Source organism: Chaetodon trifascialis, chromosome 23 (assembly GCF_039877785.1).
Source record: "Chaetodon trifascialis isolate fChaTrf1 chromosome 23, fChaTrf1.hap1, whole genome shotgun sequence".
Classification (NCBI taxonomy): Eukaryota; Metazoa; Chordata; class Actinopteri; order Chaetodontiformes; family Chaetodontidae; genus Chaetodon; species Chaetodon trifascialis.
In genome coordinates, this window is record NC_092078.1 from 16799969 (window position 1) to 16826213 (window position 26245).

Sequence of the window (26245 nt, forward strand, 5' to 3'; positions counted from 1 at the left end):
ACTTTGGTTTTCAACATGATTGAGTTTTCATTGGCAACTACCTCATTAGTTCATAATCACAGATATATGCAGTAAATGCTGCATTCAGGCTTGTGAGAAGCGTCTCTGCAGCTGCCATCCTGCAGAGGTGTTATCCATGTTGACAGATTTTGTGCTGCTTTTGGATGTTCTAACAAAAGAAGTGGCAAAACCAAGCAACAAGGAATAACAATTCACAGGTGGCGAGTCGTTTTACAATGTTACTGTGTGGAATCTGATACATCAAAATGTGTTTTCCTTATTTTAAGCTAACATAAGATTAAGCAACTCGAAGAAGCTGAAAATTATATTGTCATCATTGATCTTTTTATGGTTTTCAATCTTATTTGATTTCTATCAGAGAGTTAAATTTGTATTGTTCAACTGTCTTGTTTAAGTAATATTACAGTACAACCACAGAGTGATGTCAAACACTCACCTGCAGCTCTCAGTTTTGTTTTTTAAACATGTTAAAGCATCTGTAAGTCTCACCTGAGCCCATGACTGCACAGATGAGGATCATAGAGTTGTACTTGATCTCTGGTGCGCTCCTCTCGTCTGACAGAAGCTTGTGGAGCACCGACACCAGGCTGGCTCCAACAAAGTCCTTCTCAGCTGCAACTGAAAGCCAGAAAAAGACTCTCAGCGTGTTACCATGATGAATGTGTCGACGTATTTGGTGACAGGTGACAGTGAGGGCGTCATCACCGCTTCAGGTCTCCATTTCGTTTTGTAATACAAACTATCACAGATGCTGTGGATTCAAATTTTGGTGCCAAAGTGTAAAACTGTAATTACAAACAAACAATGACTGAATGGTCATTTTGCTCTTACCCAAATCCAGCCCTGCTATGAGACCCAAAGCCACCAGCGCTTCATTCTGCATGATCATATGCTCACTGGTTGCCATAGTAACTAAGTGTTTGACGCCTCCTCCCTGGATGACCGTTCTGACAACTTCCTGAAATCCAATTAAATAAAAATAAAAATAAAAATCACTCAAACAAACCAATCCTGGGCTGTACTTTCAGATAAATACAGAAGTGACTAAAATATGGAAACTAGTAAATGTGTATCTGTTTCATGCGTGTCTTTTCCTGTGTTCATCATGACACAAACGTTAATGATTAACTGTTCATGAAGCTGTACAGCTTTAAATGATTACTTTAACTGACATATGCAGCGTGGAGCCTCACCTTGGACTTGCTGTGTCGAATGAGGGCCGACAGAAGCCTGTTGGACTCCCCCATCACTCCTGCATGATCTTTGGCTTCGCACCACTCCACAAGCCTCTCCACCAGCTTCCCATTGGTTCCCAGCTGGTCTGCAGCTTCAGCTGAACCAGCACACACACATAGAGCACTCACTTTCTACTCACAGAGAGGTTAAGAATACGGGAGGTTTACAGGAAAATATGTAAATGAGAGGACAGTGGCGGAGACGGGGAAAGCACACAGAGAGTCCCAGGAAAAGCAGGAGGGTGGACATGTCTGGATGCAAACGCTGATTATCTTTCTTATGATATATGCAACCATCTGTCCAGTGTCAGGACTTGAGAAGCAGTGACCACATTGGCGTGTCTATGACTCACAAGCCTCTTGTAGTCTGGGCTGCTGGGAAGCTTGTGGCTATCAAACAGAGATGAGGGGAGCTGATAGCGAATTCTCCAGTGTAACCTTAATGTGTGAACTCAGCAGCAGCAACACACAACACTCTCTCCAGCAGTTGCCATGACAACAATGTCAAAGACAGGGAAATAAGGCACATTAAAAGCATATTCATCTGGGGACAGGGTCGCTGTGAATGAGCTCCGGCTACACTGTATATTCAACTGCAGTCACTGACAATTTATTGATGAACAGAATACAAAAAAGAAAATGTTGTGCTCTGTGTGTGAATGTGGGGTCCTCAACAACATTTGTCCAAGAGACAGATTTTTCTAAGAACACACTGTGTGATTTATATTGATTTAGGCCTATTTAGCCTGTTATTGGTTCATATTTTCACTTTCTTACAAAATTAATCTTATTTATATGAGGCTACATCAGTGTGAACAGACTCCTGTAAAACATAATCTGTAATGGTAACTAGATACTGAACTACAAAATGCTCTCAGACCTCCAGCAAGGAGGCAGTCAGTGTTCAATACAAAAGCCACAGTTCAGCTCCCAGTGAATGAGTCCTCATCCCAACAAAAGCCCCTTGTCAGGATCTCAGGAAGTAAACAATAATACTCAGTTTGGGGCTCAGTACGACAGTTAGCCAACAAAAATAAATCCAAGTGACGCCTCTTGCGTCCAGTGGACAAGCTCAGTGATTCTCCAACAACTCCAGAGTGACCTCCAATCCCTCTAGGGACTGATCAGCCTGGGAGCAGAGCAGTTTGATGGTGTCTCCACAGAGTAGAGAGGGTGGAGTTGGAGAATAATCTGATTCTGTAGAAGCCAGGTAAAATATCAATTATGGACTTTTTGGTTTGTTGCCAAGGGTTGGCAAAATAATCTATGATCAGTCTCAGGATGGACTGGACCTCTTTCACCGGTGAGTAACATTAGATATGCACATATTTTAATTCATTAACATGTGCAGATGTGGCCCCTGGCCACTAGATGACAATCACCGAGTCACAGGCTGGGTCAGGATCGACTTCCCTGGTCCTGACTCTGCTTTAGAATTTCAATCTGCTTCACAGTCTGTGATGTGATGTCAGGGTTCATATGTTTACCATTATGCTGTTCATGGATTTGGTGCAAAGACAAAAGGACTAATAGAATCTCTACCTTGTGTATCGATGAGCATACGCAGTGTTCCCAGGAGTTTAAACTGGACTGGAGGCATCTCTGATTGCAAAAACTTCAACACCACATCTGCTACTCCAGCTGACAGCATCTTGGATTTGTTTACCACTGGAGAGAGGAAACGAGGGAGATTAAAACAAAATGAGAGAAAAGAGATTTCCATTGATTACCAGACCATTATTCACATATTCACTGCAAATGTACTTTAGGCTTTGTCTTTTAAGCAAACACATCTCTTTTACCAATTTGTGGTCTTCTCTGCTATTTGACAAAGCACATTAAGAGCTGTGATATCTGGTTCCAAATGTATCATATTTAACTCAACCTGATACATCAGAACCACATCTGATCAAGAAAGTCTTAGTCTATGGCCTGTTTGTGGTTTACCTAAGTATATAAAACATGCTCTGCCAATTGGTACAATGCCCATTAATGGTCAAGTATGTTAGCGTGTTTAAAAAAATCTGAAGCCAACCCTCATGTGAGAGAAAAGCTTTGGAGTCTATTTGAGACACTGGAAAATCTACTAAAAAGCTCCTCATCTACTGTCAATATAGAGTATAGAGTATAAAGTGACAACAATTGCAGTATTCCACTTGTTTAGGGTAAATCTAACCACTAGTCCGACTGATGCAGTGGCTCACCAGGTATGGCTAAGTTCCGCAGGGCACTCAGTGCTGCGTGTTGAACAGTAACGTTGCCTTCATCAACATGCCGGTCCAACAGCTCCAGAAGCTTCTGCACAATGCCAGTGTCTACCATGTGGATGCAATTCCCATCTACACACAGAAATATATACAAGGGGAGCAGATACCCTGATGTTGTCAGCTAACAAGATAAAATTGATGATAAACATTTTGGTCAGTAATTTTCATCTCAAACCTCATATCAACACAGCATGGAGTAAAGCTTACCATTGCGCGCAAAATTAGCGATGGCCAGTGCTCCAGCGAGCTGCAGCTGATGGTTATGTGATGGAATCCAGGACAGGACCCTCTGGAAGACACTGCCCTTTCCTCCCTCAAACAGCTTCTGCATGGACTCGTCTACAGAACAGAAGACAGACAGGGAACTGTACAATGACATTCGATATGCCATTTGAAGTCAATGAAGTTGGTCTATGTTTGTCACACGAGTCATGAAAGACAGCGAAATATGATTGATTGGAGTCCAGCATTTAGTCTTGTCTTAGTCTTGTTCTTGACGACACAGCTTGGCTTATCGGCAGCCTGCAGCTGCAGTTTACATCTTGAAATCATAACCACTGCCAGAATAGAACAAGACAGAGAACCAGAACTGGAAAATCGTCCTGCCTCCCTGAAGTCACCTATGCGGCTACATTTTAATATCATTCATTAAAAAACACAAGAAAAACAAGGTTATTTCACCTGATACCATTCTAGCCTTTTTGTAGCAGAGAAGAAGAATTTAAAAATGTAATTGTCCACCAGTAGATTTTGCCACACTGTTTCCACTATGGGAGCTATCCCTTAAGCCATATTTACACACCGTCACCATCATTCACAGTGTCTGCACTGCTACCCTGCCACACAGTGAGCAAGTGGGCGAGTTGATGACATCACAGAGCGTAGCTGCTTTGCTTGCTTTGTGCTGCTTTAACATCCAAGAATGAGGAGCAAGAACGTCTAGTAAAACTGGCTGCAGAGAGTCCAGTATATTTATAACACATCATGTTCAGGTTTATTCTGCTGCAATAAAATATTTACATAAAGGCTGAATTATTAATACTTAACATTAATGCTGGACAGAAGACTGAATATAGGTGCCTGTGCACGCAGAACATATCAACCCTATTAGGTTTGTGGAGTAATTGGTAATATTACAGCCAGTTAACAAGAGCCAACATTGGTCCCTTCTACTGGACAAGCCTTGAAGAGTTTACCTCCCAGCAGCAGGAGAACCATGAGGTCAGAGGCAGTCTTGAGCTGAGCGATGTCCTCCTCCCTCTCTCCGTCTACAGTCTGAGCCACCACCTCCAGGAGACACTCCACCAAGCCCGCCTCGACCAGCTGCAGCTTTATCACATCTGGCAGGAGGACGAGACGTTCAGAGAGGACCAAAGCGAGCAATTAAGTCTGAAAACACACTGCTGCTGCAATGCAGTGGTACATATGATATGCTTAGCACACATGGGACTCGTCACAGCCCGGCATACCAACCGGACTGCACAGCACATGAAACACGATAATGGAATCTCTCACTCAAACTTCCCAACTATAATGAAGGGCTCATTTGTTGAGATGGTGGAGTGCTACGAGAACCTGGTAACAGTGATGGACAAGAAAGAGCTGCAAAGAGTTCATTCTATTCACAGGCTAAATACTTTTAATCTGCTCAATCTGTTGGTTTTCTTGGTATGGAAACCTCGCAATGCTAAACAAAAATGATTTGTCCCACATCGTTCAAGCAGGTGCCATGGGGTAAAATGCAATTCATTTGCACTAAAACTCGACTTACACTGTTTAGCAGCACTTTATCATGGCTACCATTCCAATGGTTTGATGCTTTTAACAAACAGATACATCTTTTCGTATGTTTATGTCCCATGTGCTCTTGTATGTTGCATGTAAATCAAATTTTTACTTCAGGGACAATAAAGAACATTGGTTAGCTACTTAGTGAAGCTTAAATAACTCAGCTTAACTCACTAACTCATTAACCAGGACTCATTAACCAGGTTTCCATCCAATGCAGTGAGAGTTTTCTACACGTTTCCATCCACTACCTTTACGCCAATTAGAATTTGAGTGCTTTGATTAAAGAGTTAGTGGCGCTAACTGTCCAGATGGGTGCCATTAAACCAGTGCAGGAGAAGAGGGAACAATAAAACAATGTCTGTACTCAAGTGCAACTGAGAGGTGTTGGTATATTGCTTGACTATTTCCATATATACTACTTTATCCTTCCATCCTACTACATCTCATGTCTTTATGTAAAAAGCAAATACTAGGAGGCCTGACAATGACCCTTGTGGGATACCCTTAGCAACCAATTTATTGCCAAATGTCCATTTTGAGCATTGCATTGCTAAGGAATGTTGATAACTTAACTAAGAATGTTGATAACTTAACTAAGCTTAACTAAAATGACTATTACAGAGCAACTTAATCTGTTTATTTTGTTTCACCATCATCATATTTTAGTCATTCATCTTTGATAGCCACAAATAAATACATTACCTCATTGCTATGTATCCTGCAAACAGCTGTGTTAATAAAGAAAAAATATTAAAAATAAGTAGCGTTTTTCTTTCACTAGTATTTGCTAGTTAGATCCAGACGTTTGTGACACAAGGCAGTGGTACTCATGGGAAATGCAGTCTACATTCTGGGAAACATGACCACTTTTATCCACAGGGGCAGCCAAAATCAACACAACATAAACATTCCTTGTAGCTGCTTTAAAGTACAAGAGCTGAAACAATTAGTCAATTTCAACAACTAGTGAAAATGAATCAGCAACAATTTTGCTAAATTATTTTTAGGCCTTTTTTAAAGACAAAAACTAGAACAAATTGATTAGTTGACAGCAAAGTTACAGTTCTACGAGTGTTTATTAAAAAAAAAACAAACCTCCCATTATCCACCTTACTTATGTGTCTGCACTCTTTCTAACATTTTACAATATTCCTTTAAAGCCTCTTTGATGTAAGGACAATATAGTGACTTACTCAAAAATTAAGCTCTAAAAAGTAAAAACAATCCTAAGCTTTTTGTCACCATTACACTTCTGTATTATTCACGTCTTACCACCATATCTTTGTCTTTTTCACAGAATGAATGTTCAATTGTTGTCTCTCTAGAAGTGTCATGTACAACATGCCGTGTGACAAATGAAACAGATGGAGAGGTAGAGAGAGCAAGGTTCCTCCAGAGTAGAGTAAAAGTAGGACGTTGTCCTGGGGACTGACAATGTAAAAGCACCAAGAGTGCCTTGAATGGTGATAACAACCGGCAGCAAGACGCTCTGCCTGCTGGTGAAGCACACAAACACACATTCTGACATGTTTGAAAAAGAGCAGCTGGGAAAATGCAGGAGGAGTCTGCCATGACTGTGCAGTTAGCAGCTAGCCTGGAAAGCATGACTCACACAGAGGATAATTTACTACAGAGGAGGTGGAGAAGATTTTCATCTGAAGGCAGGAGAGGACACTGCAGTCTCTCACTATTATAGGTTTGTCTTCTCAGACACTGGATGTGGCCTTTTGTTGAACTTACTAAAGATTAAAAAAGAAAGAAAAAGATTAGAGAAAAATCACATTACCATTTTCTGCAAGTGGAGCCAGAACCTCAAAAATCATTTCCTTCTTCTCGTGCTCTGTCTGCTTCTGGAAAAGACGCACCAGCTCCTCAGCGATATTGGTGGAGGCAAACTGCTCTTTGCTGGACTCTGAAAAATAAATAAATAAATAAATAAATACGATAGATAGATAGATAGATAGATAGATAGATAGATAGATAGATAGATAGATAGATAGATAGATAAAGTGGCAAAAGTAATGTGTCCACCATGTGTGAATGGTTGGCAGTTTTGTTAGCTTGACTAAACAGGTATATACTCACCAAGCTCAGCCAAATTCCCAAAGGCAATTAGACACATTTCTGTCAGGGCTGTGTTGTGGGAATGGACGCCAAGCAGCTTCACCAAGGTGGGAATCACACCCATATTGATCAACTGGGCTTGTAGGGAATCTGTAAAAAACAAAGACACAGAAAGACGGGCTGTCGATGGGCTGCTCTAAACATAATGTAGAGCTGAGGAGATCAAGAGAATAACATGTGCACCATTTGTTTGAAAGCTAGACTTAAAACAGTGAAACTTTAGAAATAAACCTGTTATTAAAAGATGATTTTCAAAAATATGCAGGCTTAAAACACTGTGCCCTGCTTTCCTGGGAAGTAGATGATGAGACAAAAGAAACCTTTGTTCAACGCACTGCACTGAAGGGATTTGTACAGTAACTACAGCCCGGTCACACCAGAGAGTGATACAGCAAAATGAATCTGCCAAGCAATTTTCTCTCCTCTCTGCCGTTTACTCCGCCCAGGCTCTGTGCACCATTATATTCAATATAGTTACTGAGGGGGTCAAGACAGCAGGCAAGACACAAATTTGCTAGTCAATGACACCAAACTTCAACTTGATGCAAAAAATAAATAAATAAACATTAGATTTTGTTGTGTAACTGATGTCACTGAAGTTGAATTCCTGACTTTTCTCTACTTCAGCTATTATTACACTACATTTGACGTTTATCATTATCATGTAATTGCTATTTATGACCACTATGGCCGCTGTCTCCAAAAGTTACATACACTCACTTTGAGTAGTGCACGCTGTAATTGTCACAAAAAATCCCTTCACAATAAAATCTGATAAAAAAAAGTAATTGAAATAGCCTTGAAATAGCAAATTATTACTTCATGCAGGTTTCACAAACAAACCTGCCTGAAATAGTAATCCACCCACAACCTGGTGTAAAGGCCCTCTCTCTGACAGTAGGGTGAGTGAGAGGCAGCCAAATAGTTTCCAAATTTCATATTCCCAAAACCTTAAACAAAGTGCAGATGCATTTGCCATTTGATGGCAAGTAGTGGTAGGACTATTAAAAGCACCCATTCAAAAACCAGAGTGAATGAATCAATGGTGAAGACAGACAAGAGTGCATAGACTGAGCAGAACAGAAGGAAAAAGGTCTGGTTAAAAGTCTGAAGAACCATACTCAAAAACTCCTTTTTGAATTTTTGCTCACTGACTATCAGAACTTACATTACAATGCATGTAAGACCCATAAATAGCCAACAAAAAAGATAACGTGTGTTTTGTTCGAACATTTCTAATCATGAAATGAATCCAGGCTCTACCCTATCCCATGGCTGTACTTTTGGCTTGTACCTACACTCTATACAGCAAGGCATTGCCACTAACCTGTCAATTACATATTAATGTTTACACTTTCAAATATCAACACTTTCTGAAACAGTAAGTAAGTCAAGTAGAGAAGAAAACATGTTACTATGATGCCAGTCAATACCTGCAAATACATCAGTATGGCAACATAATAATAATAATAATAATAATAATAATAATATTTTTTTTTTTAACAAGGTTAGAAGCACTTTAGAAAGCAATGTTAGCTGTCGAGTAACAACACATTGTATTGCAATGTGAAAGTGAAATAGAAACTGTGTTTCCATTCCATAATTAGACCACCAGCACACACTTACTTATTTTTACACTGTAAAACTGCCTGACAAGAACATATCTTGACCACAATCTTGATCAATTCAAGGGATTCTAAACAAAAAATGTTTGCAAAAATAAAAATATTGACCTATATATTTTTTGGAATATCTATATCTGAAGAATATTCATCAGAAAGTATATGTGTACTGTAAATATTAGCATACCACAGTTTTGCAGGAGTATTGTAAATATACTTCCTTTTAACTGATGCAGTTGAGTCAGCGTTAGTAAGTGGGGAGTTGTCTCAGCATTAGCTAGATATGAAGAGTCAGTGAGATGCTGAAAGCTGCAGAAAGCCACAAAAACTCATACATTCTGTTAGCGCAACCCATAAAGCTCCCAACGCCCAGCCAAACAGATGAAACCATCATCCAATGCCAAAAGACACCTTGGCAGGAAGTCTGAGTCTGTCAGATCACATACTTGCTGCTCTCAACAAGCCCTATTATCACAAGACACAAAGTACAGCAGAGTTCAGAAAGAAGATTAAGAGACACAGTGGAGGGCATATTCACATTTCTCACCTTTGTGTACGGGTAAAAACAGTTGATCATGTAAATTCATAGCAAATATCACAGTAAGCTGATGGAAAGTAATGCAGACACATTATGATGATGAGACATATGGAAGAAAAAGCGTACTGTAGGTAAACTGGGATGAACAGCAAGATAAACTAAAACCTTTTTAAGTATGGGAACAAAATCTGAGTAAAATTACTTCCATCTATTTAGCTTTCTCAAAAAAAAAAAAAAGTTATGAAACATAAATACTGTCTTGCACCCTAAAGGAATTATTCAAAAGCTTGGGAAATACGTGTAATCACTTTCCATTAAAGGAGATGAGACTGATGCACAGAGCTGGAGTCAGGAAGCGGTTAGTCTGTCTTAGCATGAGGAGTGAAAGCAGAAGGAAAGAGCTAGCCTGGCTCTGTCCAAAGATCAAATAAAAACACTTTTAAAGCTCACTGATGACCACATTGTACCTTCTTGTTATTTAATTTGTACAATGGCTGAAATGTAACAAGACTAAGAGTCTAGAGCTACTAGCAGCTCTTTGAGGCTGTACTTAGGCTTTGAGCTAAATGCTTTGTGTGAATGCCAACATTGGCTGTCATTGACAATGCTAACATAATGTTGCGTGTTCATTAGACAATCTCTACCACCTTAGTTTAGTTTGTTAGCATGATAACATTTGCAAATTAGCACTAAACACAAAATATAGCTAAGGCTGATGGGAATGTTATTGGTTCTGCAGGTATTTGGCCATGAACCAAAGCACTGAACAAACAGAAGCGTTGATCTGATGATACGCTGGACATAAAGTCAGAGGATCACCAAAGTTATTACAATTCATTCGGAAGAGAACATGAATCAGATTTCACACCAGTCCATCCGATAGTGACACAAACCTCATGGTGGAGTTCTTGGACAAGTCAATCATGAATGTCTGTGAAAAGAATCTTGTGCCAGTCATCCTGTAGATTTTGGGATATTTCACTGGATAACTGCTGGTGGTGCCACGCAGAAAGTTAGGGGATCACCAAAGTCATTAGCATCAACCTGGCGACTATGAATATCTTCATGGCAATCGATTCATGTTGATATAGTTTAGTCTGTACCAAAGTGGTGAACAAACAGACAGACATCACAATCTCTATAACCATGTCTCTAGCATGGCTACAAAGCAAGGAGAGGGACTAGCTAATGAATATGCTCTACCTGCAGAGTCTATTAACAATACAAACTTACAAGAGCAAGGTAGAGGGAGAAAGGGTGCTGCTGCTATGAAAGCTGACTCACAGTAAAAGGTAATAACTGCAGATTACCTCAGACATGAAGTGGTAAAGGCAACAGAGAGCATAGTAGAAGAGTCAGGAGAAAGGCCAGTCCCAGAAAGAGAAACACAGAATCATCTGTTCAGTTCAACCCTACCGCCTTATGACAGAAAAATGATGCGACATCATCTGTATATAAGAAAGAGAACATCCGCTGATTAGTTGAGATTAGTGAACAGTTGTTCTTGGGGTAAGATGGTCATTACCATTATCATTGCTATAGTTCATCAGCATGCCACAAAAGACAGTCAAGAGCTTCTCATTTTCCGGCTCAGTATTTTGGGAGAGGGATTTAATGTGTTCAGCTACTATCTGAGCCCCTCCTGCCAGGTCAACTGCACTCCTGCCCTCATCTGCAAAACAAAGAGGCCAGGACACAAATCAACCACAAAGCAAAGAAAGAAAAGTAAAAAAAAAAAAAGTAAAAAAGAAAAGAAAGAAAAATAACCACAACCTGAAAAATATACATGAAAGCAATGTTAATAAGCAGTACAAAACATAAAAATCAATGCAAACTAAGGTTATAAAACAGTCAGAATACTCAGTGGAATAAATGTTAAACAAATAATTATGACTACAACTATATGACATATATGAAGTAAGTCTTGGTCCTGTGTGAGGTGAATAGGGACTCACATAAGGCTCATATGACATTATATAAAGGCTTTAAATCATTCAAATCCATACAAAAACCCTCTCATAGTTGACATTAGTGGCTATAATTAATGTTTCTTGTACAATTTATGTATGGCAATAGAATAAAACTGAAGCTCTCCCTGCACAGCTAAGAAATAGATTGATTTTGTTGCAGCCAGGAACTGAATATCAACACAATCAAGAGCAGCAAAATCAAAGTACTGCAATCTTTAAAAAATAAAATAAAATAAATAAATAAATAAATAAATAAAATAAAGCTTGCCTAAGCAGACCATTGACAATGGATATGTTTGGCATAATCAAGCCTTAGTGAGCTGTGTCCATTTCTAATCATAATCATACCCCTTTGAAAGCCAGTAGTTTACCTCTGAGAGACAATGAATGCACATTAGAGATGATTGTCTCTCTGGGAGGGCTTTATCTGGTGGGGTAGCTGCCAGAGGAAGTGTTACATGAGTCAGCCTTCTCAGTATCAGTGTGTCTGCTACTTTCATCCAGTCCTGGCAGCATGCCGCGCCTGAACCCTCACCAACATGGCAATATCATGTGCATAATACAGCATTTCCTGTTTCGCTTCTGTTCACATGAAGCTACTGTTGATGGTGAATCAGAAATGTGTTTCCTCTAAAGGCAATAATAGTGCTTCATTGTGACATAAGAATAAAGAGATATCGAGGTGACAGTCCAAACAGGACCTGTTATTGATGTTATTGATTTGCAAGGCGTATAGTATAATGCCTCAATTCCACTGCATGCTACTGCTCAGCTTGACTCTGTGGATAGTATCTGATAGATGATATATTTTTTTGGTATCACCTCAGTCAAGGCTCCAAGCAAGCTGAATCAATACTAGAAAGGTGTAAAAAGCTTCTGTCTTGCTGCTTTCTAGAGATTTCTCTAGATTCTCTGAGTCTTTTGATGGTTTTATGGATGGTAGGTGATGAATTCCCTAAATTCCTTGCAACTGTGCACAGTTCTTAAACTGTTGGACTATTTGCTCACGCAGTTTTTCACAAGGTACTTGTGAACAACTGAGGCTTTCAGGGATGCCCCTTTCATACCCAATCATAATACTATCATGTTACCAATTCCATACCATTCTATAACTTTCGCAGATGAATGCAAATGAATAACAGCTGTTTTGCTACCATATTTTGTATTGCTCAAATATCATTTGTATTGGTCACAAAAACACATTTAGGCATTTATATCAAAAACCACCTTCCTAGAGTACAACTCATGCCTAGCAGACTAGAGCTGGAGTTGTTTTGTGCTTGGAAAGGTTTAATACCAACATTGGTATTTGCTCCTTTTTGTGGTTTTGTGGTGCCAGGAATTGGAATTGGCTACATCTGCAGGTCAAAATAATACCACCATACTTTTAAAAAGGCTTAATTATAGCTTGTGAGAAACTGAAAGGTGTGAGCTCATGATCTTGCTCACAAGTTACATGTAGTTTTCATTATTCATTTCTTGTTCTTTGATTTGGAGTAAATTTACTGATGGTTGTTCCTTCTTTTAAAAATACTTTAAAAGAGCACTCTTATTGCTTTATTTAGTCACGTGCATGAGTTGATAACACTATTCTGAGAAAGTCTATGTCAGGATGCTGGTGAAGGAGGCATTTCTCAATCAAGAGAGTAATGCAGGTTTCTTTGTGGTCATGGAGGTCTGGACCACCTCTTCACTCTTGTAAGGAAACCAGAGAAGACAAGGGAGTTTGTTCATCCAGTCTACATGTACCATATGGACTATGGAGGGTTGTGACTGTGTTCCTCAGAGTAGCTTATGTGGGCTTCTGTTGGAATGTGGGCCATCAGGGCTGTTGATACTATCACGTCCTGTATAACCTGAGCAAGAATTGGGTTCGCTTTCTCTCACGCAAGTCTGGTGGGCATTGGACTGGAAAGTGTCCAGTTTCTTGATATCTCCTTTTTGTCAGTTTTGCTTGCATTATCAACCTGTGAACTCCAGCGTGTACTGGGAGAGTCTGAGTGTGAAACAGCTGGGATGAGGGTCAACATCCCCAAGTCTGAAGACATTGTAATCTGCCAGAAAACAATGGATAGCTGACTTCAGGCAATGAACAAGTTGACAGTCCAAGTGATGCAGTTCAAGTATCTTGGGATCCTGTTCACAAATGTGGGTCAGTAATGAAGGTATGGCACTGGTACTGGAACACCATGGTGAAAGGTTAACCGAGAGTGACGGTGAGGCTCGATTCGCTTCACCTATGGCCATGGTGTTGTGTCTGACAATTTTTGTAACAGACAACTGGACAATCATTGAACTACATTCATCCTTTCTAGTGTATACTGTTGACTCCAACACCTTCAAGAAGACAATGTCCAAAAGTGTGAGCTGTTATCTCCATTTGCACAATTCAGACTATAAAGACACGTAAAAGAATCTGTTGAGGGAGATCAAGGAGGTAGAGGGATGCAGTCAGGAGGAGGCTATGATGGCAGGCTTTTCGCCTGGTTTTGGAATTTAGGACAGGCAGGCAGGCTTTTCACATTTCTGAATGGCACACAACCTAGTTTATTTGAGGCATATTGAACCCTTTAGGGACAAGGAGGGGTGCTCACACATTTCAACGGAGCTTGTAGCAGAAGCACTGCTCTCTCATATTGAGATGGGTCACTTGAGGTGGTTCGGGCATCTGATTACACCCTTAACCTTAACCTTATTACTTCTACCCTCATTAATAAAGATATGAGTGTGAGCATACTGGATATTGTCTGCAGACAGTAGCAGTACAGTTGAACGAGTCTCAAAAGATCCTTATATTCTTATATCCACTTTTCTGAAGCAACTGAGCCAACGTCTCCTATATTACAGTGTGTTTCTTTAAGGTAGCTAGCAGCTGCTTCTCCACATTCTCCCGGTGCGTTGATCATAAAACCATGACAGCTTACTGTGACCCCCCTCCACTCAAACAAATGTCACATCCCACCAGATTCCACAGATGCCCAGCCCTTCAACAAGAGGAGAAACTATGTACCATAACTGACAGCTGTGATTAAAGCCTCTAAAGCTGGCTGCAAAAATGAGGCTTAAACTCTGCTATTCTTCCCTCAGGTCAATACTCAAATACTCCACTTACTCATGCAGCAGATATCTCAAAGGTGCCATGTGTAACATTTTCAAACACAATCAATTTACTGTGAGATCGACTGTGATATCTTTTAGTTTGCATATCACTCACAAATGGAGTTGCAATGTGTAACTTCATTTTGTTATCACACATTTTCAAAATCAAGACTACATTTTGTGTACCCCCTTCCTATATTTCAACTTTAAACACAGAATAAGCAAATGTATTTGTAAGCTAAATGTGCATAAAAAATATAGAAATATAGGTTTTCCATCATATTAATGGACCATCTCATTCATATCAAATCAGCTTTGAAGCCTTGAAGCTGCATGAGCATTGAAGGTTCAGATACATATTCGCACTGTTACACATATTTGATCTGTTAAGTGCCTGTTTACACTATTAGTTACAGGATGCAAGTCTTAAAGTAAACACACAAATGCTACAGGCTTGTTGCTGTGTGAAGCCCCTTTAACAAAGCATAGATATGTCATTTGATTATGAATTTGTTGCTGTACAGATATTCCATCAGTTTCCACATTTTAGTTCAGCTAAGCTGATGCCTATATGTGTGTTGTAGTAACATGTATTACATGATGTATTGTCATTGCTGTGTCTAAGTGGTGTTGATTTGCACTGTATTGTATGGTCAATATATTTATATTTTCATACGGATTCTGGCAATGCATAGGGTTGGGTACTGAACTTTGGTACTTGTGAGGCACCGACCAAATTGCTACAATACTACCAAGTTTCAAAAAAATGCCTTGTCATTCACTATCAAATTTGATACTTAAATGAAATCTTGTCGCAGTCAGTGAGCCAATAAGCATACAGCATAATTGTACCAAGATCTGACAATGCTGGTGATTGGCTGTCTAATGTTACACATTGTGGGGGCATGCAGAAAAACAATAGATTACACCCACCGATGGGGCTGACTTGGTTTTTTATTTGTTTTTTAACCGCCAGTTGTTTAGGTGCAGATAACTAAGCAAACTTTGTGCTGCTTGTTAGCTCGCCAGTGCAGCTATCCTATATCTGCTCGTCGGTGAGTGTGTTCACCACATTGTCCATTGGCCCATGCTTTCCTCATCCCCACAAGGATGGAAAACCTGGCACTGAGGCACAGAGCATTTCTGATGGCAGACATGGTGTTGCTTACAGCCCGACAGGTAAAAGGTGAGCAATGTCCTGAAGTTGACACGGTGGATGATTGTCAGACCAGGGCTAGCTGCTCTTTAGCTCTGAGAAAGTCAGAGGTCTCACTCTGTGTGTCATGGTGAATTTCTGCACTCTACTTTTTGCTATTAGTGTTTCTTTTGATGGTTATTTATATTTTTTATATTGTCCAATACTGGAAAGATATTCCATCAGTTTCTCCATTTTAGTTCAGTTATCCAGGTTGAGTACAGTGTATGGAGAAAAAATTGTTTGTCCAGCTGCAACCAGGTCGTTGAGAAGCTTCTTCCTTTAAAATAAGTAATTGTACCTTAATGTGTAATATCATTTTCTTTTTGTTACATTGGACTTACATTACAAAGTGTCATTTGTGAATTGATATTGAAGGCAAGATACTTCTAATTTAATACTACTAATTTTTCAACACCGAGCTCCAATAATATGGGAGCTAATGTGGTGGCAAATAAACAAACAATTAGCCTCCATGTCAGAGGAAATCTAACCCAAATGTTGCCAACACTCTCCATGTGAATGCCATATTTCCCTGCATGCAATGCTATAACCCTGTTAAAGGTTTGTGGTGCCGAGACACATGGCTTAACAAAGCTTTGCCTATTGTAGCCCAGAAGAAGCCTCATTTTTATTACTTATTTTCTATTAGCTCTGTGACGGTGATGACAAGGCTCATGAGGGATTCAGTGTTCCCAAAGCAAAGCAAACTCCTACTTACGGCTGTCATAACAGATGTTGCCAAGAGCTCGGCCAGTCTGCAGTAAAACCTCCTGGTCTGTGGAGTTTAACAGCTGAATTAGAGGAGGGATGAGGCCGGCTTCAACACAGGGACTCCGCATGAACTCTGAGAGAAGGAAAAATGTTGGATAAGAGGTCAGCATAAAACTCAAGTTTAACCCGCTTCTGGAAATTACGAGCATCAACCAGATATATCTGCCACTTTTCCCATCCAAGTTTATAAATATCATCTGCAGTAAATAAAGGAGCCTACATGATGAAGGCACACAGTGCCCTGAACAAATAAAGACAGTAAAAATCAACAGGTAAAAACATGATGATAAAATGACATGACATTAATCCAAAACCAGTATAATCTACTGGTACATTGCTCTTGATCATCCTTGAAAGCATGAAGATGAAAATGCATATGGAGAAAATGTGACATTGCTGTAACAGCTTTAACCCAAAATCTAGGGCTGTGCAATGTGACCCAAATTTCAGTTCTTGGTATAGGTTCTTTTATAGCCAGATAACTATCATGACACAGCACATTTTCTGTAAATTCAATGAATGGTGTGTATAAAATGACAACATGGCACAATCCAAATGGCTAAAATCATTTGAGTTCCCTTACTGAATGTTTTCATGTTGCAGTCTGTTTTTGTTGTTGTTGACCTCTTAGTGTTTACATCTGATGTGCTAATCAGACCTGTTGTCTGTTTGCTGGTCTGCACTGTCAAATCCACCTTTACCTCCTGCTCAAGCAACGTGAAATCCTTAAAGTTTATCTGTGATTGACACTTAAATGTTAACCTGTTGCACACTTTTCATAACAAACACTTAATATCTGGGCTTGGGGAGATTATTAAATCATTCCATGTTCAAAGGAAAGGGAAGTCTTGAGTCACTGGTGAGTCAAGTTGCTTTTGTCAAGTCTAAAGTCACCAGAATTGTCTCCAGAGTCCATAACTCTGATACTGACTAACTGGCCACTGGCATGTTAAATTTGCATGATCAAATGTGATGCAGAAAATAACAATATGTGGGTTTAGTCACTGCAGCTCAGCCACATCCACACAACCAAATGAATGCATCATGTTGGAACATCTGAATTTAAGTGAGAATGAGATGCTATTCTCAGTTGCAGTGGTAGCAATGCTTATTAGTCAAATATGTTCTCCATTAAATCTTGCCTGGTGCAGCGTTAAAGAATGGTGTCAGTTCAAACTGTCAGACAGAAAGGGAGTTGTCTTTAGCCCAGCAGTCGCTTGGCTGCTTGCAGAAATTTCCGGAGGCAGTGACAGATAAATGCCAGCGGGTCATTGCCAAGCTCGGCAAACTGCTGGGGAGTGATCATTAGCTGCAGTCTTGCAAGCTGCTAAAAACCCATTCATTATCCTAACCTGTTCTTCAGCCCCAAGTTCTATTCAAGTCGTTTTTTTTCTACTTTAAAAGCTTTCTCCTGTGCTCACACAGTGGCATTATGGATAATGGAAGCTCTCTGACACTGCAGTTATGTAAGGTTTGAGTCCTTACACAATAACCTTACAGTCAGTGACAGCTTAGCTCTGGAATACCAAGGAGGGCTATTAAAACTAACCCTGCTCTGAAACGGCCTGTCAATCAACCATATTGCCGTCTGATTCTTCAAGTATTTCAATTCATAGAAAAGTTCTGAAATATCCATGACAGACATGGTTGCTCCCACCAAATAAAATATTCAAAGAAAACATGGAAAAACAAAAGGATGAGTGCAAGCGAAAGTGGAAAAATGTAATACTGACGAATGGAGGAAAAGAAAATCAGGATGTTCATGGGTGGTCCGAACCTCACCATTTTTGGCCACCTCAGCTATGATGTTGGCTACTTTAGGAGTGCAGGAAGACTGGGGGTTAAGCAAGGTGGGAAGTAAGGGAAGGACGCCCATCTCCTGGATCTTCACACTGGCCTCAGTGTCTGCAGGAGAAGAAGAATTTGAAATCACATTAATGTATGATTTCAGAAATATAAGATGTCTACATATTCTCAGTGTGAGTGCTATAGCCATATCACTATCTGACTGAAGTTCTTAAGAACTGTGACCAATATATGTACAGAGTCAGTTCATATTACAGTGTAGAAATAAACAATATAATGGAGATACTACCTCTAAAAAACATTCACCAAAATCAATAAAGCAGAAATAACAGAAATAAACTAAATTAGCCAATATGTCATCAATATCATGTTGCAATTCATCATACACGTTTACCTTGACTGACTCAAATTCCGTCCAATATGTGTTTATGAGGACAGCATTCAAATAGTGAAGAGTTAAATCTAAACACTGCACTAACAGTTGCAGGCTGATTGTATGGCACACTGTGCAAAATGGGTGTCATAAAACTTTTGTCACAATCCATGTCAGACAATATCAATCTTTGATATGTCCGATGTGAAACGAATGCCTGAGTCACAGAGGTTAGACATAAATGTAAAATAATATATACAAGATATGTATATAGGAGCAGGCATCTTTTCAATATGTAAAAGCTTTGGTCATAGTGTTGCCACTGCTTTTAGCCATGCTAGCTGCAGGCGGAAATATCTCAACAGCTACTGGAAGGACCGTCACAAAATTAGAATGTTAGCATGCTGACATTGGCATTTAGGTCAAAGCACTGCTGCGCCGCTAGCATAGCTGCAGACACTGGCTTGTTTTTAGATTATTTTACATGGTGCTGACCACAGATATAAACACAGCAGTGTGGATTCTTCATACACTCTGTATATCCATAGTCACTTGCAGGGTTAGCTTCCTGTGCTGTTTAACCAAAAGATTTCACAATATTTCTTTCCCAATTGTCAGCTTTGGTCTGACGCAGCGTATTCAGGCATTTATTAGTCTGCCCACCAAAGACTTTCAACATGATATGAAACTATAAATGACTATAAGACTGAACCAGTATAATCACACAGTGACTCCAGTTAAGAACAGATCCGCAGCAGTCAGCTAATGGAGACTCATAACAGTCAGATTACTCAGCTGTCTGACAAAGACTTTCACACTGGCCATAAAAGGTAGAAGGTAATGGACTCACAACATGCCAGGTGTGAATCACATTCTACTCACTGTTGTTGGTGAGTGCTTTCAGCAGGCAGTCCAAGCAACTCTCCACGCTGTCAGTGGCGCTGTCTGTAGATGCTAGCTTCAGCTTCTCCAGGGCTTCACTTAGGTTGTCTGAAAACACAAACATGTAATGAACAGATTTTGAAAGGTTTGAATTCAAGGAGATGATAGTGATGAGCTGAAGATGACACAGGGAAAGACAGCCATAAAAAGCTGTCCAATGGTTGCTGGGACCGGTCCCAACCCCCTGCCACTGCCAACAGAGTAAGTGGATAAGAGATTAGGTGGATGGATGGAATATCTTGTGACATCTGACAAAAAAATTCTATGGGATGTTAGCCTTTCGAGACTGTATTGGACAGAGATGTACTGATCAATCACCTAATGACCGGAATCGGTCAGTTTTCAGCATGATTGGTCATGACCAGGCAATCAGTGTCAGATAATATTTCATTTAAATATTTGTGCATGCTGTTATTTATCGTTCAAAATCTGAATCAGAAGCTCAGACATTTAAGCAAAATCAGAAATCAGAACCAGCAAAGAAATGTGAAATCGGTGCTCTCCAGTATTTGATATTGATGTATTGTGATTTGTCACCAGCCAAATTAATAAACATTACTTTTTTAAACTGCTGTATTGTATCCATGGTGTATCGATACAGTCACTTTTCAATGGTTTCCTCTCAGCTCACTGACCTCTTCACCTTTACTCTGTAAAGTACCACTTTCCTGACAGTGAGGATATAAATCCATATTGTTTTCACATAGGGAACACACTTTAACACCAGCTTAATAATTAATTAATCGCATGCTGCATCTGCATAAAAATCCATCCAAGTCCAATTAACATGTTAAATGATGTAGTAATTACTGCAGGTACTGAAAGTAATTGATTGTGAAGCCGCTGCAGGCACACAGCAGCACTGAACATTAACTGTTTTTGCACATAGCACTGGTGCTACAGAGGCGGAAAGTTTTGAAGCACAGGCCACAAAATTACAGCACAAGTCCATCTGTTACATCTCTAAAAACAACCACAAGTAGTGCATCATTACTTAAATAGGCCTGTGACCGGCAGAGGACATTAATGCTGCATACAGGGCACCATCCAAACCTTAACAAGAAATGTTTTCAGACCAGGGCGTAACACCTAAAAACAACAACAATAAAAACCTCCAACTAATAGAATTCAAATGAGCAGTGCAACTCTCAGTAAATCTCTGTCACCATGTATAAAATATCATTTATATTCAGTTCATACTGATGACAAGAAGAAGTCTGTAAGTGTTTTTGTTCTTCTTCTTCATTCTTTAACAGATTCAAGTTTTTGGCCATGACAGTGATGTCTGCAGGCAGACATCACTAAAGAAATGGACTCATTATGAAGGGCGTGTTTCCTCGAATCTTTTCCAGAGCCTCTCTGCACCTGCGACTTATCATTCATTCGTTGCTGCCTTACAGGCTCGTTTGTGGTTTTGGTTGATAACTTGAAAATGCCGGTTCATTTTCTCACGTCATCTAGCTCAACTCTTTCACAGATAGAGCATATACAGTAGATGGTGCATCCAGCTTGTGCAACAGGGCTGTCAACGAATTTTCTGAATCCTAATTTATATCCAAATTCTACCCCCCCCAATAAATTCAATTGTGAAAATTAATATTTGAATGCTTCTATTGTCCAGTAATAACTGTGCATATTATCTCGCTAAGAAGTGTTATGCAATGGCATATCACATGTCATGAGTGTGGCATTAAGCAATACAGGCGAACGAACACGAGGAGTTTGTGTTTTGAGAGATTAAGCTCATCAAACAGGCTATGAAAACGTTGCTAAGCAGTCTTTCATTTCCTGGAGGCACTGTGGATGCAGCACAAGCTGGCCACATTTAACAAATGCATCACAATTTAAGAAAACCCTCAGAATAGTGAACGATGAATGAAAAGATGTTTTGCTGCCTTTTCATCTTTACACGTTAAGGTTAGCTAGCTTGAGATTGGAGAAATGAAATGAAATTCAAATGACAGGTACCAGAAATTTTTAAGTTGAAATGTTTTCTTATATATTACTCAATGCATGAGTTGTTGTCAATCATTCAATTCAACTGAAATGTCAATATGGCAACTATGACAATTCCAGATGTTTTTATTGGCTCTCTTGCATAGCATACACTTTGGTGATGATTGCATCTTCATGCACTTGAATGATTATGTGAACTGCTAATGTTCTATTGCCTCACTTCAAGTTGCGAGATTCTCCCTGCTGAAAGAACCTGTGAAGGCAGCATCAAGACAAAAACAGCTAAATGTATGCCACTCTTGTTTCAGTGGCAGATGCCAATTCTTAGTGGTATGTTATTGCTGATTCATACACTGCTGCAGTTCGAACAACACACAACATGTCACACATGTTCCAAATACAACTCCCCATTGGCACGTGCCACTGCTTTGATAATAGCATGCCTAACAAACAGCATGTTGTTCCACTGACATACTGCATTGGCTATGCTCACAAGCCATACCTTCATGTATAACCACTCAGCAGTTATCTTCAAATTTAACATTATGGTATCATGTGTGCAGCAGCATCGCCTACTGTAGTTAGGAGGTTTAATGGCTGGTATTAGAAAATTCTGGAGACTGTTCATGAGGCACTGGTAGAAAGCGTGCAAGCCCGCAATTTAACATCCTGGTATGGACATCTAAGTTGTAAATATAAAAACGCCCTTGACAGAGCGGTCAACAAAGCCAGTAAAATCACTGGGAATCAGCTGGGAAATTTGTATTTTGACACATGCTGCCCACCCACTGATCAGTCTGAATTGGTGACTTCTGGGAGACATTTCTTGAAGCCACTGGCAAAAAAAAAAAAACATTTACAAAAAGTCCTTCATTCCCAAATGCAATTGAAATTTGAAGCACAAAACTGTATTTTAATATTTTATATCATTTTTTAGATTTTTGCTTGTGTCCATTCATATCAACTGATACAGTAATGGAGAGCACCCCATTGATTACATGTCTTATACAGCATGTCTTAGACCCCATTTACACTTCAGACATCTTGAGTAGCTCGGTTATTTATCTGATCTCAAAAAAGCTAAGTGTGAATGCGTGCGATGGATTCAAGACAGATTGAAATCTGATTCTCAGGAGGCGGATGGAGACAAATTCTTGTCAGGTATAGAAGAGGTGTAAATGTATCTGTCTCGCCATAATGCGTACACAATCTTAAATCCTCCCAGCTATAACTCTGTCAGTAAGAGATCTGTGGATTCAGCCTCTACATGTCTGATCCCTGTGGTAAAGCAGCTGGTTACAGTGAAATTAGCTAGCAATTTCAACACATGCGATCATGCTGTTGTAGTATTTATCTGATCTCTGATCAGTTGAACCACTGAATGACCTGTGTTGGTGGGAGAACATTGATGTGTATGGGTGGCAGTGATGTGATGAAGAGTTCACTTGGTACACCAAGCGAAATCTTATATACCAGTGCAATATAAGTTTTCCATGTGACTTCTGTCAGCATACCAATAATCAGAGAGACATCCCAACAAAAATCAGCAAATGACACTAAAACGGGAGTGGCACACCATCAGCCACTTTCTGATCTCGAATCTATAACTGGGGTCATCCAGTCTTCTTTTTTTGTCCAGAATTTCACTTAATTTCCTCATCTGCTGCATGACTGACATCTTCTCTGCATTGCAAACTGGCTACCTACACCTATAATGTGTAAATCATATGACAGCTCTACTAAGCTAACATCTTGTGAATAGCCAATAACGAGGAACCTGCGAGCCAAGTGTACACGAAACACATCATCTCCTTGAGTTTACGGCCAGCTCTTCTACTATGTAGCTCTGCTCTTCTTCTCTGTCCACATTTATGAGGACTATGAGGCACGTTCACCGCAGAAACTGGATCAATAATTCAGAACTACTGCATATCCATCACATGCTCTGACAAAATAATTTGATTATCATTCCTGTTATTCTTATTAATCAGAGAAAGAAACAAATTACAGATTGCGTATTTCCTCATAACATCACATGGTAGTGACTAGGTGCGAAAATGAATGTTCTCAGAAATGATAAATAAGATGCATTTTGTGGTATTGGACAGCTGCTTCAAATCCACAGTAAAGAGCAGTGCCTCACTGGAGCTATACTATACATGATTATTTAAAGTCTGACACAATATGCTGATATCAATCATGTACAACAACCTGGATAAATAATAGCTGACGAATGCCTATGAAGCATGCTATATGAGCTGTAGTGATGCTTATTCACTCGGTTTATTCAGCTCTGTTTTTGGCAGCATTTTCACTCACAGTCTCCATTCTCAGCAAAACCTGATCAGGACTCGCCTCTCAGGTTTGGGCCAGAAAGCACTCTAATTACTCTAAAGGCTGAAACACAACTTTCTTGCATATCTTATTGATTGCCGATAGAGAAGGCGATTTATTTGAATCATTTAAAATGCAGAGAATGGTTGCAATAAGAGCGGTCATTTTCTCAACTGCTTACGAACCAGGTAATGATAGATTGCATAAGGATTGCAGACACTGTTGCAGTGACCTGGTTGTTGCTGTCAGTTGCTTGTGCATCCATCCCCCATGATAGCTGAAGGCAAATACTAACATTAGAGATCCAGTCTGGGATGAGACCTTGTGAAATACCCCAAAAACTGTCAAAAAAAATAAAAATACTGCTCTCGATGGCATTCAGGGACATCACTGTCTTTTGGGCATTGCTTTTCAAATGTGAGAGACAGAGAGATAATATTTAGTGAATCTGCAGCATGTTGTAATGTTAACTTGTGTTAAATTCTATTCAGAGATTATTACCGTAGTCACAGGTGTGTGCTCAAGCAATCAGTAAGCAGTGCGTGTCCACCTTTAATAACCAGTAGATTCAGTAACATTACACAGAGCAGTGCAGTATAAACAGCAATACAAGGTGGGCTGTTGGATCCTATTGCATAACAGCTGTGGAGATGGAGGAGTGCCATCTACACCATCAACAGCACTGCCATTTCAAGGGATGTACATTCATTTAACAACTGGGACTTTCGAGCCATTTCAAGTCAAAGCTGAATCACATCGGACGAGAGCGAAGGCGATGCGAAAACATCGTATTTTCAGAGCAAGCTTTGCTAAAAGGAAAAAAAAAAATCACGACCACGAGAGCGGATAGTGGATGGAGAGTCAGGGAAGCTACCCCACCCGAGAACTGAGGCTGACACGCGAACGCACGCGCACGTACGCACGGTTTAGCTACAGTCAGCTTTTCATAGGACTAACGTTAACGGTAGAATAATAAAACTGAAAACTATAAAGATAAACTAAGTGGTACAAGGGCATTAATGCAGGATACATGACGTCAGCCATCAGTCATACATGGCTGCTTGCAAGCGTTTTCATTAAAAAGAACAACATTTTTTGGTTTAAATAAATGGTAAAAACAGTTCTTGTTAGCTAACTCGGCTCAGAGTGAGCTGGTTAGTTAGCTGCCTACTCACCCATCTCAGCAGGATGTTGCTACGGAAAATAAACCGGGGTGTTACGCTCTCCAGGTCAGCTGTAAACCGAGTCGTAGTAGCCGGAGGCCCCTCTTTCCCCACACTGCTTCGTCCCTTAAACCGCCTTAAACTGGTGAAGTTAGCGAGTTGAGGTTAGCTAGCTAGCTAGCCAGTTAGGTAGCGACAGCAGCCACCGGGCCGGTCGGATAGTCCCGCTCTGATGGATGCTGCTGTAGAGCGGCCTGTTCGCCGGTTGACTACCAGGTTAACACATCTGACTTCCTCTCATATCCTCTCCAACAGTCAAATCCTGCTGGCTGGCGCTCCCCTGGACGACTGGCTCGGTCTAACATGACACAGTCAAGTCAGCCAGTCGGCATTAAGAGTGGAACTTCCGGCGCAACCTTCAAAATAAAATCATTTGAGGAATACGGGTTTCTGGGACACATCGCCGCAGGGTGGCAGCCTGAGAAATATCTGAAAGCGCATGTCTAATGCTGACCAGATATCTAGATATTTACCCCGACCACGAAAATCTTTTTAGCTCGATCGTCAGGGAAAAGTACTCAAACCCTTTAGCCAAGTAAAACTAGCAACATTACTATTTAAAACATATTATGTTTGCTCAATTTCTATTGATAACATTCAGCCACTAAACATTTTCATCCATCCATCCATTATCTATACCGCCTATCCCTTTCGGGGTTGCGGGAGGCTGGAGCCTATCCCAGCTACAATGATGCGGGGTACCCTGAACTGGTCGCCAGCCGATTGCAGGGCCACATGCAAGGACAAACAAACATTCACACTCACACTCACACCTACGGACAATTTAGAGTCATCAATTAATTTCATCAATTTTTTGACAGACAGCAGCAGATAAAATAGGAAGTTAATAAGGGGATAAACGCAAGAGGTTGAGATCCTCTGTTTCAAAAAGTAACTTAATATTAGGCAGAATAGCACTCTTCTGTTGCCCTGTCTCCCTAGTTTCACAGGGTGTGGTTGGGTGTGGTCAGGAAA

The 26245-nt window shown here is 40.1% G+C and overlaps 1 protein-coding gene across 2 annotated transcripts in view; it reads right to left on the reverse strand.

Moving 5' to 3' along the window:
- rap1gds1 (RAP1, GTP-GDP dissociation stimulator 1) overlaps positions 1–25623 on the reverse strand; it is a 28312-nt gene extending 2689 nt beyond the window's left edge. The window contains exons 1-14 of one of the 2 annotated variants that reach the window (XM_070993344.1): positions 25223–25589; positions 19698–19805; positions 18419–18541; positions 16584–16709; positions 11124–11270; positions 7400–7528; positions 7101–7226; positions 4720–4863; positions 3731–3862; positions 3461–3595; positions 2799–2924; positions 1215–1354; positions 853–979; positions 511–639 (exon numbers count right to left, since the gene is read on the reverse strand). In XM_070993344.1, coding sequence (XP_070849445.1) covers positions 511–639; positions 853–979; positions 1215–1354; positions 2799–2924; positions 3461–3595; positions 3731–3862; positions 4720–4863; positions 7101–7226; positions 7400–7528; positions 11124–11270; positions 16584–16709; positions 18419–18541; positions 19698–19805; positions 25223–25226 — 1696 coding nt within the window. In that variant the 5' untranslated portion in view covers positions 25227–25589. Of the gene's footprint in view, positions 1–510; positions 640–852; positions 980–1214; positions 1355–2798; positions 2925–3460; positions 3596–3730; positions 3863–4719; positions 4864–7100; positions 7227–7399; positions 7529–11123; positions 11271–16583; positions 16710–18418; positions 18542–19697; positions 19806–25222 lie in introns of both variants that reach the window. The other variant, XM_070993345.1, reaches the window with a different exon arrangement.
- Positions 25624–26245: the final 622 nt, after the last annotated feature.